The sequence below is a fragment of the Triticum urartu genome, chromosome 5 (assembly GCF_003073215.2).
Source record: "Triticum urartu cultivar G1812 chromosome 5, Tu2.1, whole genome shotgun sequence".
Taxonomy (NCBI): Eukaryota; Viridiplantae; Streptophyta; class Magnoliopsida; order Poales; family Poaceae; genus Triticum; species Triticum urartu.
Window position 1 is genome coordinate 601,755,087 of NC_053026.1, and position 15,767 is coordinate 601,770,853.

The following is a 15,767-nucleotide window of genomic DNA, read 5'->3' on the forward strand; positions in this document are numbered from 1 at the left end:
AAAGGCAGCTTAACAAGTATTCAAACATTCGACTATGGATCAGATCTGTTCAAATTTGAAGACAGATCTAGTGACGTTTGAATAAATACTTGCTGGAAGGAATGGGCTTGTATCCAGCATTTTCTTTTCGGTTCCCAGATCATGTTTCCTGTGACCATATGAAGGCAGAACACTGGACACCTTCTGGCCCAGGGCACAATCAAATCAAAAGTAATTCCTACCAAAAAGTAGCTACTCTTGATTTCTGATTTTATATCACTTAAACCCTATGCTAACAGAATAATTGTGATCGAAATGTTGTCTGAACAATCAAAATACGCTTTATATGGCAAGGACATAGTAAGTACAGTACTTACTATATTGAACTCCTCATCTAACATGTGGTGCTACAGTATTACTGCACCGGCACGAGCAACTAGAATTGAACCTTTTCAATTGATGAAATTGTGCAGCCCCTCATCAGACTGATAACATGAGATTTGTTGGCCAGACTGGTGAGACAAGCACATAGCACACCACATAAAAATGTTTTTCTGTGTCCGTAGCAGAACAGTTAGGCATAAGTTCGGCAAGACTCCAAATCTTTCTACCAAAATGAGCATTGTTCCACATCCATGTGCACCAACACAGCAGAAAAGGCTGTGTGTGTGTTTTTACTTTTTAGATGTGAAGAAGTGTAGATAAAAGGAGAACATCTGAACTCAAACCACAAATATTAAAACAGCATCAGATTGAAACAACAGATGCCGCAGATTTCAGCTACAAAACTGGATGAAGCAAATCGCCGAATTCTACAACCATCACATTACTGTCACCAAGATTCATATTCCACCAAGTCATTCAATAAGTGATATAATAGTCATGCCATGGTGATGTTAACACTTAACACCAGGACATGACATAAAACAGAGGTTACAAAGGAAAATAACTGAACCTGGACATGGACACATGAGACAAATCAAGTAACAGTACTGATCTAACTGGCAGAAGCACATCTGTTCTCGAGAAGAATTCACAAAGACCATCATTCTAAAAGGAAAAGACCATCTCAAATTCTTAACTACTACCACTTCAGGAGTGATTGCTATAGCTTCCCACTAACTTACATACTGATCCAAGATGAAAGCTACATATATATCTCAATAAAGAATTTTAGTTTGGATATTATAGTACATCAGTTTCATTGCACATCAAAGTGGCATATCCTTGGCATCGACTATCGACCATATTGAAGGGTGTATATACATTAAATCATCCACAATCATATCACAGGATGGTCATGAGTTTGCACATCAAGGAGTTTAGTACTTGACAAAAATTACACAATACCAAAGAAGATGGGACGACGACGCTAGGCAGAAGAGTAGAAGATCTAACGATAGTAATTACGGGGATAGTTGGACCCTCCCTCAGGTCCCGCCAACTTCCTCGACGCAGACGGAGGAGGCGTGGAGGGCGCCGACACGGGTGCCGCAGCCTGACCGCTTCTTTCGTTTCCCGGTGATCATCGCCCACATCGGCTTGACCGCCTTGACCTCAGAGCTACCGCCGGCCTCCTTCGACCCATCTGCACAGCCCCCGCCCTCCACCTTGACCTCCCCTGCGCAGCCCCCACCCTCCACCTTAACCTCGCCTGCAATGCTCACATCCCCAACCTTTGCCTCGGCATCACAGTCCCCCTCCTCCTCCTCCTTGACATCGCCTGCAGAGCACCAGTTCCAACCCTTGTCCTTGACCTGTGCATTGAAGGAAAGCTTCAGCCTCAGCTTCAACGGGAGGGCGAACGGCTTAGCTGGCAGAGGAGGCGGCGAGATGGCCGGCTTGGCAGGCTCAGGCGGAGGAGGAGGCGGCGGCGAGGTAATCTGCTTGGCAGGCTGTGGCATGGGAAGACGCAGGATGGTCGGCTTGGCAGGCTGCGGCATGGGAAGACGCAAGACGGTCGGCTTGGCAGGCTCTGGCGGCGGGAAGGAGAAAGGGAAGCCGGTGGCGCCGTCGGCCGGGCGGCGGCTCCCGCTGATGCGGATCTTGGCGGCGTCGTAGGCTGCTGCGGCCTCCTCGGCGGTGTCGAAGGTGCCGAGCCAGAGGCGGCGGCCCTGGATCGGGTCGCGGATCTCCGAGGCGAACTTGCCCCAGCGGCGCTGGCGCACGCCGCGGTACCGCACCGAGGGCGTGCGCGCCCCGGTTGCCTGCGGCTGCGGCGGCCCCGAGTCGTCCCTCCTCCCGGCCTCCATGACGCGGCGGCGCTTCTTGCGCTCCCTCCGGCGCTCCTCCTTGGTCGTCGGCATCGGGGCCAGCGGCGGCGGCGCCGACTCGTCCTCGCTGGAGGAGGAGTCGGTGGCGTCGGCGTCGTGCACGATGATCCGCACCACGCGGCCCCTCGGCTGCGCCTCCGCCGCAGCCGCAGCCGCCGCCGCCGACTCCATCCCTGCCGCGGCGGCCAGCATGTCCAGGCTAGGGTTGGGCCCCATGCCTCGGGTCCGGGCGGGTCAATCCATGGTCGCGCGCGATCGGGGGCTGGCGCTCAGCAGCCACGGCGCCCCGCCATGGGAGCGCGTGCGGCGGCGGCGGCGGTGGGGGAAGGGCTAGGGTTAGGGTTTGGTCCGTCGGTGGGTGGGGCGGTTGCGGCGGGGGTGTTGGTGGCGTGCGGTTGTGGGGTTGCGGTGGAAGCCGGAGGACGAGTGGCGGAGGAGGCGGGGGCTAAAAGCAAAAAAGGGTGGGGAGCACGGGCCGGTCGGTTCAGGGGCACTCTCGGGATTTCCCTCCCCTCCCCTCCTCTCCTCCCGGGCCTGGCTCGGGAGTATCGCGGCACGGATCAAACGGAGGGCGGGGATATTCCCGAGGGTTTGGGACTCGTACCGGAGGAAAGAAATGGGGAGGCGAAGTTCAAATTCGTGGGGTGGACCGGACCGGCTCGTGGCCGAGGAGGATAAGAACGACCACTTGGAGGGTTTCAAATGGTCATTACTGGCAATTTGGGATAAACCATGTGGACCGAGACTAGACGCATCTGCTTCACCCAAAGCTTGGAGCAAAAGAAAAACGTACCTCTAGAAGAAACAACGACGACTGTAACAGGTCTTTTAGTCTTAAAAACAAGTTAGGGTAGGCTAGAGGTGACGCACATAAAATTCCGCAATCAACTCACGATTCTGCTACATGGATAGCAAAGCTTCCACGCAACCCTTTCCATGCCTGGTTCTCTTGCGAGATCTCTCTTTATGGACTTCTCTCATGTTAAGTTCGGTTTACCTGACCTCTTTTGACATTATCAGCACGTTTTAGTTGTCCGCTATGCACCGGAACTTTTGGAGGTCTGTGATGAATATGCCCAAATAATCTCAAACGACGTCGGTGCTACCCAGCTCTATATCATCATTCCGAACTTGGTCCTTTCTTGTGTGGCCACGCATCCATCTCAACATGCGCACCTCCCCACACCTAACTGTTGAACATGTCGCCTTTTAGCCGGCCAACGCTTAGCGCCATACAACATTGCAGGTCGAACCGTGATACGTCTCCGTCGCATATATATTTTTCCATACATGTTTGCTCTTGTTTTGAACTCTAATTTACATGATTTAAATGAAACTAACCCGAACTGACGTTGTTTTCAGCAGAACTATTATGGTGTTGTTTTTTATGCAGAAATAAAAGTTCTCGAAATTGGACAAAACTTTTTGGAGATTTTTTGTGGAATATAAAAAAAGTACTGGAGCAAAGACCCACTAAAGGGGGGCCACCTGCTGCCCACGCCCTGGTGCCTCGTGGGGCCCATGAGGCTTCGCTGACCCTAATCTCGGCACTATAGATTCTTATTTCCTGAGAGAAAAATAGGGAAGGAAGTTTCATCGTGTTTTACAATACGGAGCCGCCGCCACCTCCTATTCTTCATCGGGAGGTCAGATCTGGAGTCCGTTCGGGGCTTCGGAGGGGGGGATCCTTCGTCATCATCATCATCATCAACCATCCTTCATCACCAATTTCATGATGCTCATCGCCGGGAGTGAGTAATTTCTTTATAGGCTTGCTGGACGGTGATGATTTGAATGAGATTTATCATGTAATCGAGTTAGTTTTGTTAGGGCTTGATCCCTAGTATCCACTATGTTCTGAGATTGATGTTGCTATGCTTAATGCTTGTCACTAGGACCCGAGTGCCATGATTTCAGATATGAACCCTTTATGTTTTCATGAATATATTTGTGTTATTCATTATATCTTGCAAGTTATACACACCTATTATGTGTTATGGTCCACATACTCCAAGGTGACAATAATTGAGATTCTTTTCGATGATTATTGTAGCTTGAGGAGTTCATTTATTCACCATGTGTTAATGTTTTGTTTCAGTCCTCTATTAAAAGGAGGCATTAATATCTTTTAGTTTCCTCATGGACCCCGCTGCCAAGGGAGGGTAGGACAAAAGATGACATGCAAGTTCTTATCGCAAGCACGTATGACTATATGCGGAATACATGCCTACATTATATTGATGAATTGGAGCTAGTTCTGTGTCACCCTAGATTATAACTGTTACACGATCAATGTTACCCAACATAATTATCCATCACCGATCCAATGCTTACGAGTTTTTCACATATTGATGTTTGCTAAGTTAATATTATTGCTACTATTGTCACAATTGCTACAAAACTATTACTGCTACTGTTACTACCGTTGCTATCACTAACAAACTATCATATACTACTATGCTACTGATCACTCTGCTACAGATATTTAGTCTTCAGGTTTGGTTGAATTAACAACTCAACTGCTAATACTTGCAAATATTTATTTGGCTCCTCATGTGTCGAATTGATAAATTTAGGTTGAATATTTTACCCTCGAAAACTATTGTGATCCTCTATACTTGTGGGTCATTAAGACATTTTTTCTAGCGTCGTTGCCGGGTAGCATAGATCTATTTGATGAGTCACTTGTGATTTATATCTATTGGTCACTATGAAGAATCTGAAGGATGATAGAACCAAGATCGTTCCCTCTAGGACGAGGGGAGGTAAGGAACTATTACCTGGCTCTGCACTCAGGGACGAAGCTAGAAAAAATGAGCACTGGTGTCAAGCTTTGTCCACTCTAGCACTAACTATAGCAGCGCAACATACATAATGTTGGAGTGCGGCATAAAGAGAGAATATATACAGTGATTCAGTAATATTATTATTAAATCAAAAAAGTCATACCGAGTATAGGCTAAGCGAAGTCATAAAGCAAAAAGGTTAACTTCAAGCACTTCAGTTGTTACCTTCTGAAAAGAATGAACAAAAGAACATATTATATTTACAACAATGTTAAGAAAAAACAAAATAAAATAAATATCATTAAGCAAAAATATAGTGACATGATGCTCACATTTTATAACTTCCCTTCTCAATCTTCCATCTTCTTAAATGGATCAATCACATCATCATTTGTAATAGTAGAAAATATATCTTTCTCCACATGGAAAATCGATACATGACTATGATCTTGTCTACTAAGTGACCTTGAAGTCCCTGCTGCGACAGATGGCAGTGGCCGTTTCCACAAAAATCTGTCCATAACCTCCTAGTCGTAGATGAATGTCGTACATGAATCAAGGAAGAGAAGAGCAAAAGATTCTAATTAGTTCAGTTATGAAATTTAGTCTAAAGGCTGAAGGTAATACACATGCGTGTCATGAGGCATACCTGGGAAGAGCAAATCTAGGCTTGGTGGATTAGCACCAGATTATGCCGCAACAATCGGCCGGCCGGCGTCTCCAGATTAGACCAAAATCCCGCTGATTCGTACGCTCGTCTCTCTGTAATTCCATCAGGCGGCACGAGCAAGGAATTATCACACCGGAAGGGATTGAGAGGAGGTGATGAGATGAAGAGAGAGAAACTTGGTGGGGCACTTTTGGGCTGTGCGCAGCGGCAAATAGGAATTTGGTGGAACGACCATAGATCTTTTTAGGGACAGTGGGCTTCTATGGCTGGGCTGGAATTAGGTTGTGCTTCGGGCTTCTCCGGCTGGGCTGGGGTCAGTCATCTTTTTGGACTGGGGTCAAAGACAAATCATATTAACAAGATAACTTGAGGTTACTATTGGCACTGGTGTCAGTTGACACCAGTCCTTACACGGGAGCTCCGTCTCTGTCTGCACTTAATTCACCTTCTGTTTTAAGTAAGTTGTGACACCATCACCTGCTATTAATTTCGATGTCGCAAGTAATTGATGATGTTACTTCTGCTATGAATGATGCTAGTACTTTGCTTGATGATACTATGCCACTAGGTGAATTTCTTGACGAACAACTTGCTAAAGCTAAAAATTTAAGAACACTGAAACTGATGAAATTACCGAAACTGAGAATTATGATTCACCTATCTTTGCTACTTCACCTATCTTTGTTACTGATAAGTATTACGAATTCTTTGTCGATCTTGAGTTAATTATTTTGGTTGAATCTAATTCTTTCTATGGTTATGAAACTGAAACCGTCGTGGCACACCTTACTAAGTTGAATGATATAACTACACTATTTGCTCATGAGAAAAAATTGCTATTATTATATTCTTAAGTTGTTTCCTTTTTCGTTAAAGGGTGATGCTAAAATATGGTTTAATACTCTTGCTCCTGTTTGTGTGCGTAGTCCCTAGGATATGATTTATTATTTCTTTGAAAAATATGTCTCTGCTCATAAGAAACAAGCTATCTTATAGGGAATATATAGCTTTGTGCAAACTGAAGAAGAGAATCTCCCTCAAGCTTGGGGGAGACTTCTCCAACTACTTAATGTTTTGCCTGATCATCTTTTTAAGAAAAATAAAATACTTGATATCTTTTATGATGCACTAACTGATATTTTTAGGGACTACCTAGATAGTTGTGTTGGTTGTGCTTTCAGGGAACAAACTATTGAACAAGCTGAAGAACTATTGAATAATATATTGAAGAACGATAATGACTAGACACTTCGTGAACCACCATCCAACCAACTTTGAAGAAGAGAGGCATTCTATTTCTCAATTCTGAAGATATGCAAGAGGCAAAGAAGTCAATGAAAAAAATGTAGTTTAATTGTTCTATGATTGTAAGTGGCGGCACGGTTAATTTTCATCCCTTGTTATGAATAAAATGTGTGACATAGAAGAAAAACTCTGATCCACTGGTAAGTGGGTCCTATTTAAAGGAAAATTGGTGGAGGCCGAATTTTAGCGACTTTGACTTTGTTGTCAATCATTTCAACCTTCATATTTCTTGGCGATCACCTTTATATCATTTACGGTGAACCATATCTGAACGACTCAGCTAGAATTGCTCTTATACCCTAAAGGCCGCAATTTCATATTTTTCTCTCCCCAACTACGTAGCACCAAAGACCAGCCCAACATAAATTGCAACATGATTAATAGAGTGGTTGTGAATAGAGCCCACCACATGATGTCATGATGCTTTTTCTAGGGTGATGGCCAGAGAAAAAGAGAGGTAAACATACTGGAAATGCCTCAACTTAGGCTCGGTTGTCACTTTGATACCCACAGTTCTAAGATACATGTCTTTTGTGCTCAAACTTGTATAGACATTCAAATGTAGTGCGTCCTTCTGTATGGGTCGTATATGGTGCTCGTGTGGCTTGTCAGTGGCCCACTGTCAGGCTGGCGTAGCAACACCCCTTGCCCCCCGTGTGGTATCTCCTTGCAAGGTCCGGGTCTCACTTATCTGCTAACAAAATGTATTATCTCTTTGAGAATTTTTTAGAAAAATGTAAATTGCATTTTATTTTATTTTACTTTCCAAAAAGTATGTGAGGTTGGATGGATAGCGTGAGAAGCCCGTTCGGTACATTGGGGGGATCGGGCTTGCCTGGTTCCTCCCCATACTTCCATCCGTGCTCCCACTTCATCCTATAGCTGTGTTTTTTCCCTTTTTCTTTCTAATCTAATCATCTCCCCCTGATTTTAAGAGGATGGGGCCGGGCTTTATTTTGTTCCGATCAAATCAATCCACATACGCGGGAGCACGGATGGGAGCACGTGCGGGAGCAGGCAAGTCTCGTCCACATTGGGGGGTGGGGGGGGGGGGGGGGCTTTTTCAAAGTGCATAGTTTGCTTCAATATCCAAGAAACCGAGCACCCATGATACATAGCACTTTTTTTACGGACCATGGTGCTCGATGACAGCACATGCGGCCAAGAAAAATGTTTCTGTAATAACAATTATAGGTAGTTAAAAAATACCGACCCATTCAAAGAGCCAACTACGTACATGTCATAACCACATGGCACGGCACATGTGGTAAGCCACCTTGTTAGAAATTTGAAAATCATAGATCAGAGGTATGGTGGGTAGCCATGCTCATGTTGACAGAGAGGCGAGGCCACATGGTGACTCGCTCAAGAGATCAACTTCTGTGCCAAATATCCGATAAATCAAACAAACAAGCAAAATGCTCTACTTTTTTTACAGTGACAGCAAAGGCCGCAGGATAGAGCCGAACCGGTTCAAGTTTTTTCTCCCCAGCTCCAGCTGGTAGGCGACCGTAGCACCGGACGGAAAATAAATCGGCCGACCATAGGTTGGTTGCAGCACGATTAATAGAGAGTGGTTGTGAGCGGACAGAGCCAACCGCCCGGTGCCAGGATGCTTTCTCCGGGGCGGTCGCTGGAGGAAAAGATGGTGTTCACTCGTGGTCGTGGATAGATAGATAGATAGATAGAGGCGGCGTGTAGGGTCCATGCTTGATGGTAGTACCAGCAAATCAAGGGACCTTCTTCTTCCAGGACGACAGGAGCACGATTGCACGAGCGGATACGTCTACCAAACAAGCCAGCAACCTTTTTTTCCTTTTCTTTGAGATGGGCAACAAGTACAACCCTTTGAATCAGATCAACCTTGTTCGGTTCTCAAAAAAGAAAAAAAGATCTGCCTTGTTCGTCGTTATATAACTTGAATAAAAGGATTCTTTTTGGAGGGAGAAAACATGCGGTCGAGAACGCGGCGGTCGCCGGAGAAAAATATATACCGTGTTCAATTTGTTGATACAGACGTGTACGGCACACGCAGGCTTGGCGTAGAGAGCTCTTCAGATCAGATGTGCTACGCAACAACTCATCATAACTCCATCCGGGAAAAGCAACAGCTCACCATGACTCCATCATGAATGGATTCGTGATAAATCACGGGGCGACGCCCTGTGGTGGTCCGGCTGCTGGGAGAGCATCTACAACCATTGCAAATCCGGTCCCTTAAACACCCACAAAGATGCCCGGCAATGATCGGTCGCATCTTATATTTTGTGCTATGTATTTGACTCTTTTATACCACTCTTTCGATTTCATACAAACCATGTGAAAAAAAAACTAAATACCACGCACATCACGCTAGCCTAACTACATTTCGTCGTCGGACATGTCCACGGCGTCGGTGTCAGGTAGATGGCCGGGCTCCGGCTCCTCCTCCTCATCATTTATGTACGCGAGTATCTTGTCGACTTCCGGGCTTCGGGCCTTGCCTGAATCTGCTCAAGGCTTGGGGGCATGGCCACTAGTGGTGGCGGATGGCGATTGGAAAGTGGTGGCGGCGGCGGACGAGAGAGGCAAATGCGGACGGTGGAGTTTTGGTGCTGACCGACGGTCGTCTTAAATAATCGGGTTAGGGCAACTCCAACACGCCGACCCATTTCGTCTGCGCGCGTCCGTTTGGATCAGCACCGACAGAAAAGTCGGCCCAACGCGCCAACCCAAACGGACGCACGTCCGCCTGCCTACCCATTCCCGGCCCAATTTGAGCCTCATTTTGCGTCGGCGCAGACACGAAGCGTACGCGCGACGCGCGCCTACTCCTCCCCCAGGCCCGCTAGTCGGTGGCGCATTGGCCATCCTCTCATCTCCCCCCGTCCCGTCACCGCCGCCACCTAATTCCGGTGCCTACGCGTGAGCCGGTGCCGACACACCCTCCCTCAAACGCCGCCACATCCCACGTCGCGGCCACCGCCGCCGGGGCACCGAAGCTTCCCACCCACCCCCCGACGCCACCGCGAGCAAGAAGCCGCCTCCCCGCCTCGGCCAGCTTCTTTGTTCGACAACCCCGCTGTCCTGACGCCGGCACGCTCGCCGGATGCCGCTAGGCAAGCCACTTGGTCCAAGGGAGGCGCACAACTCTTCGTCGGCCAGCTTCTTTGTCGACGCTTGTAAGCTGTTCGACAGTTTGCCAAGGTACAAAATGGACTCCGTCGACGAGCTCTTTTTCCACAATTTCCTTTGCGACTCCGACGATTCCTCGTCCAAACGGGAGGAAGAGATCTTGGCTACCATGTTGGTCCATGACCACCTTAATAGGCAGCGGCCATTGTTTCGTGCCTCCATCCCGAGGCACCTTCCTTTGTTGAATCACAATCGAGAAAGCGGTCATTTCCTTCTTTGGAAGGACTACTTTGACACAACCAACCCGTATTCAAAATCAGAAATTCTGGTGGCGTTTCCGTATGGGTAGGCATCTTTTCAACAGTATTAGAGATGGGGTTGTCGGATACGATAATTATTTCGAGTGCAAAGAGGATGCCATTGAAAATATTGGCTTCTCATCTTATCAGAAATGCACTGCAGTCATCCGGATGCTTGCATACGGAGTGTCTGGTGATCTCATTAATGAGTACGTCCGTATGAGCGAGTCTACATGCCTAGACTCCATGTACAAGTTCTGCAAGGCTGTGATTACTGTGTTTGGCCCTAAGTACCTGAGAGAGCCGAGTGCTCAAGATACAACCCGCTTGTTGGCGATGAATGCTAGCAGGGGCTTCCCGAGGATGCTTGGCAGTATAGACTGCATGCACTGAGAGTGGAAGAACTGCCCTTTTGCTTGGCAAGGGCAGTATAAGGCCATGTCAGGGCTTGCACTTTCATACTTGAGGCCATGGCCTCACAAGATCTTTGGATCTGACACTCTTTCTTTGGCATGGCCGGATCGCACAATGATATCAGCGTGCTTCAACGCTCGTCGGTGTTTGTAAGGCTTGCCGAAGGCAACAACCCTTTGGTGAATGTTACCATCAACGACCATAACTACGACAAAGGATACTACCTAGGTGACGGTATCTATCCTCAGTGGACCACTATTGTGAAGACAATCCCCAACCCTGACGAAGAGAAGAGAAAAAGATTTGCCCAAGAGCAAGAGAGTGCTAGGAAGGATGTCGAGCGTGCCTTTGGCGTTCTGCAATCTCAATGGGGCGTCGTTCGGTATCCTGTTAGGACATGGAGCACCAAAAGGTTGTGGGAGGTGATAACTGTTTGTGTGATCATGCACAATATGATCGTAGAGGATGAGCGCGCGGAACGTATCTACGATCAAGGGTTTCACTTTCAGGGTGAGAATGTTGCGCCTTAGCATGGAGGACCGAAAACGTTTGAACAGTGACCCAAATTCATCATGAAATGCGTGATTAAGAAACTCACATGCAACTGCCAAATGATTTGGTTGAGCATATGTGGGCTCGTGTTGGCAACCAATAAATGTATCTTTTTTCACATGTATTTCAGACAAATTATTGTTTTCGACTTGTAAAACTATGCTAAATTTATTTGGTGTAAAATTATGCTTTATTTCATTGTGAAACTATGCTATTTTTGTTTGCTTGTAAAACTATGCAAAATGTGTACATATTTGTTCAAAAATGGCGGCCAGTCGGGCCCGTCGGCAAAAATGGGTCGGCGCGTTGGGTGCACTGTCGATCCAAGTTATAAGCAGAGCGGACGGCAAGGGGGCGGCTGACCCAAACGAACAAAAAAGGATGAAATCGCCATCTGTTTGGATCGGGGCGTTGAAGTTGCTCTTAGGACACTATGCGGTACCGTCGTCTAACGAAGAAGACGAGTTTCGGACCACCGGAGCGGCGTCACACAACGTCATCGGTCCAACGGAGAAGACGAGTTTCAAACCACTGCTTTTTAAAGTGTTTTCGTGTGGGATCCAATATTTTACGCCTGGTCGTGTCTGAACCTCCTCGCATCCACCCTATATTTAGGTTGAATATAAAAGATGTCAGTCAGCCCAAGTGTTTGAGTTGTTATCGATTGCCGTCTGCATGTACGTTTTGTGCGGGTTTGGGGTGCCCGGTGCTGTGACCGAGAGTTTCACCAGGCGGCGGCGTTTGGCGGTCAACCGTACCGTCGGTCTGAGGCAGCAGATCAGATCAGGTTCCAGAAGGCCAAGGAGAAAAAAAAAGGAAAAAGAAAGCAAGAAGCAACATGCTCTCACGTACGGAAAACTGATATACTACTACCAGCCTGCCTGTCAAATCGGAACGCTGTGGTGGTGGAAGGAGCATTCCACCAGACGCGCAGTGTGGTGTGTGTGTCCAGCGAGTCAGAGTCAGCGGTTGTTGCAGCGCACGCACGTCACCGGCGGATCCCATCGGCGGCGGCCCCGGGTCTTCCGCTGCTTGGTGGTGCTGGAACGGACTTACGTCGTCTTCAGCTGGCCGCACCGCACCCCCCGCGTTTGAACCGGCCCGGTCCGGTCCATGCCTTTGGCGCTGCTGCACGCCCGGCACGACCGGGGGATGGATACGAGTCGGTGGTCACTGGAAGCGTGTTTGACACATAGACTGCATCCCCAAACAGACCGCATGGATGCATAACAAAACCCACTTTTGTTTTTTTAAACCCTGTTTTGTTTTGTTCCGCGCGCACACGAAGCTTAAAGCAGGCTTAAGCCCGACTCGCTCAGAACACGTGATTCGGTCGTTTCAAGCAAGCCAGTCTAAAACGAGCACAAGGGGGAACGAAGTACGCCACGGTGCAAGCATCGAGACGGCGGAAGACCCAATTCTGTACGTGCAGGGATGTCCTGAAATTTGACGTCTCACCCCCTTCACTCGTTCACCTCTACCGGGAGGACCAATCGAGCCTCAGTCTCGGTACCGACAATGGCGGCGGCGACTAAGATCTGCAGTACACCGCCGGGACGGGCCGCTCCTCTCTGTGTGAGCTGCTAGACCCTTCATCTCGTCTGCCTCATCTCCGGCAAGTGCACGCTATCGTCATCGTCTCCAATGGCCATAAGCGTGCCATGCAACCACCCTCCATCCCTCGACTGTTAGGTCGTTAGATAAGGTATAAGTTCAATTTGGCTATTACTTACCGCAACATCGATTTTGATATGCTAGAATCGCCTCTATCTCTTGACTCATGTGATTGCTAGAGTGCCCGGGTCATAAACTATAACATACAAGGGTAGAAAGCAGTACACAAGTCATAATGTGTTTGTTGCTATTGATTTCGATCTCAAGTTCACATGTATGTTAGCCGAATGGGAGGGGTCAGCCCATGATGCTAACATTCTTACCGACAATATGACTCAACTTGATGGGGATCAATATCCCTGATGGCAAGTTCTACCTAGGGGATGCTGGATATGCATGTCAGCCTGGGGTTCTTCCACGATTCATGGAAATCAGGTACCATCTCAATGAGTTCTCTTATAGGAACTATCCTAATATTGCCAATGAATTGTTCAATCTCAGGCACTCTAGAGTAAGAGGTGCGGTTGAGAGGGCATTTGGTGCTCTAAAGAATAGATTTAACATCCTTGATTAGAAGCCATTCAACCCTTTCCCCACCAAATTAACCTTGTTCTTGCTTATTGCTTTATTCATAGCTAAATCTTAGAGTGGGGTCTTGATGAGTACATGCAGGAGAAGGAAGATGTGAGAATTGAGGATGTTGAGTCTGATAATGGAGCGGAGGCACATGACAGTGAAGCTTGAAAGACCAAAAGGTTAGAGGTCCAAAAGCCTCGAGCAAAAAAAGTAAAGTTGAATGACAACTCTGTTAAACGAAGGAAAAACTGGGGAGAATTAAAGTAAGGAAGAGCGTAGAACAAATGAGAATTGTCCGTGATGTCAGATTTATGCATGTTATGCACTACAAACCATAAAGTACAAAAGGAGCGGTAATTCATTTAAAAGAAAATCATTTTGATAACGAAAGTATTGAATATTCTGGAACAAATGAGAATTGCCTATCTTTTGAGGTTTGTGCATATTGGGCATTTTAAGGGCCTCTTCAGATTGAAGGGCTTTTTAAAGAAATTTTGAGGATATGAATCCTAAGGAATTTTTCCTATGAAAGCCCTTTGATCAAAGGATTTTGGTTACCAAATTCATCTGGGATGCATTCCTATGCCCCCCTTTCCATAGGATTTCAACATGAGCTGAAGCCTCTTTTTTATCTTTAGCTAGTTTGATAAGTTCAGTGCACCTTCACTCTATCTCTCTCTGTCTACTCTATCTTCTCAATCCAAGGGCACCCTTTGGAGAATTCCCGGTTTGAAATCATGTGGGATTACACGTACATGACATCTCAATCCTATGTTTTTCATATTACCGTGATCCAAAAGAGGCCCTAAATAATAAAGTGAAACAGAACAGTAATTCATTTTTAATAAAAGAGTTTGGGTAAATTAAAGTATGTAAGATTCTGCAATAAAGGAAAAATGCGTGTGTTTTGATATTTGTGCCCTTTGCTTAAGCTCAACAATGGAATCTTATAGTCAGTACATTTGACAGAATCTAATGGAGTGAAGATGATATCCAATGGTCAAAAGTGCTCGGATTAGCCACTAATGTAGCATCGGATTGCCTTCATCCAACAACCATTATTCAAAGTTATCCCTACAATATATAGTGGTATAGAAAAATTGAAGAGCATGCACCGAATTCTTTCTCGACACACCGACAACATAAACATACACATGCACTCCAACAACTCATTTGGAGTTGTGGTTAAAAGTTATAACGATTTAGGTTTATATGGGCTTTTCTGCAAAATCATAGAAACTAATTTGGTGAAAATACATTAAATAAAACTAGGACATGTGACACATTTCTATTGGCGGTGTTGTTTCCTTTAAGTGGATCAATCTGAGCTGTCGGACCTTAGATCTATTGTTGGGATCACGTACTCGTTCAGCCGGTTAAATAGATGAATAGATTTAATCACTATTTTGGATCGGACATGGCACGACGGTGATAGTGGATCTCGGGATTCGACGCACGCATCCTCTCCGGTGGTTGTTGGAGCTCAAGGAAGACACAATGGCGTGCATCTAGACCTGGCGAGCTCGAAAGTATTGTCGGCGTCAAGCGTGGTTTACTCTTGTGATGAAAGCGACTCAACAGAGTGGCCACGACACTGTGGTGCGTTAGGTCGTCACCGTATAGCTTGCTTCGATGTGTTCCTGCGTGAGAAAGAGGGTGAGGGTCACGACGAATCTAACGGAGGGCTTGGCGGGGTCGAGGGTTTACAGTCACCAAAACAATTTATCGTCGGAGCAGAACAATATCAGCAACGATGTGAGCTTGTTGGCGAGCAGCCTTGCGGCATATGATGGTGTGCGAGCTAGGGAATCCGCAGATGGGGTATGAGGGATTTTATTGAGGGCGTCAACGGGGCTCAGTCGGTGTTTGTGGCGACATAGGCGTCATGGGGGTGGTGGGGTGCTAGCATTTGCGCTCATGGGGGTCGTGCGCGAGGTGGGTGACAGGCTTGGTGGTGGGGTTGACAGGTCAGCGAGGGAGAGTGGGAAGGGTTGCACGCTGTGGCTGGACTTGAGTTGGCCCATGATTGGGCCTGCGCTGCAGCTCGCTCGTGAGTGGAGGATAGGCTAGGGGTAGCTGGGGTGGGTCTTAGGTTTAGGGCTAGTTTAGGTTTCCTCTTTCCTCTTTTATTTTCTATTTTCATTTTTTCCTTCAAGTGAAATTTGATTCAAAAATCAAAATTGAT

The 15,767-nt window shown here is 46.9% G+C and overlaps 1 protein-coding gene and 1 long non-coding RNA gene across 2 annotated transcripts; both read right to left on the reverse strand.

Moving 5' to 3' along the window:
• Positions 1-1,226: 1,226 nt before the first annotated feature.
• On the reverse strand, positions 1,227-2,748 carry LOC125511121 (dehydration-responsive element-binding protein 2D-like). The gene has a single exon (XM_048676409.1). It carries the CDS (start codon positions 2,466-2,468, stop codon positions 1,410-1,412), a length of 1,059 nt encoding a protein of 352 aa, XP_048532366.1. The 5' UTR covers positions 2,469-2,748; the 3' UTR covers positions 1,227-1,409.
• A 1,378-nt stretch (positions 2,749-4,126) lies between these two features.
• Positions 4,127-6,877, reverse strand: LOC125511123. Its single transcript, XR_007284902.1, has 3 exons — positions 5,688-6,877; positions 5,371-5,565; positions 4,127-5,266 (listed from the first exon to the last, which is right to left on the reverse strand). It is a non-coding gene; the product is annotated as an uncharacterized LOC125511123 (long non-coding RNA).
• Between the last annotated feature and the right edge of the window lie 8,890 nt (positions 6,878-15,767).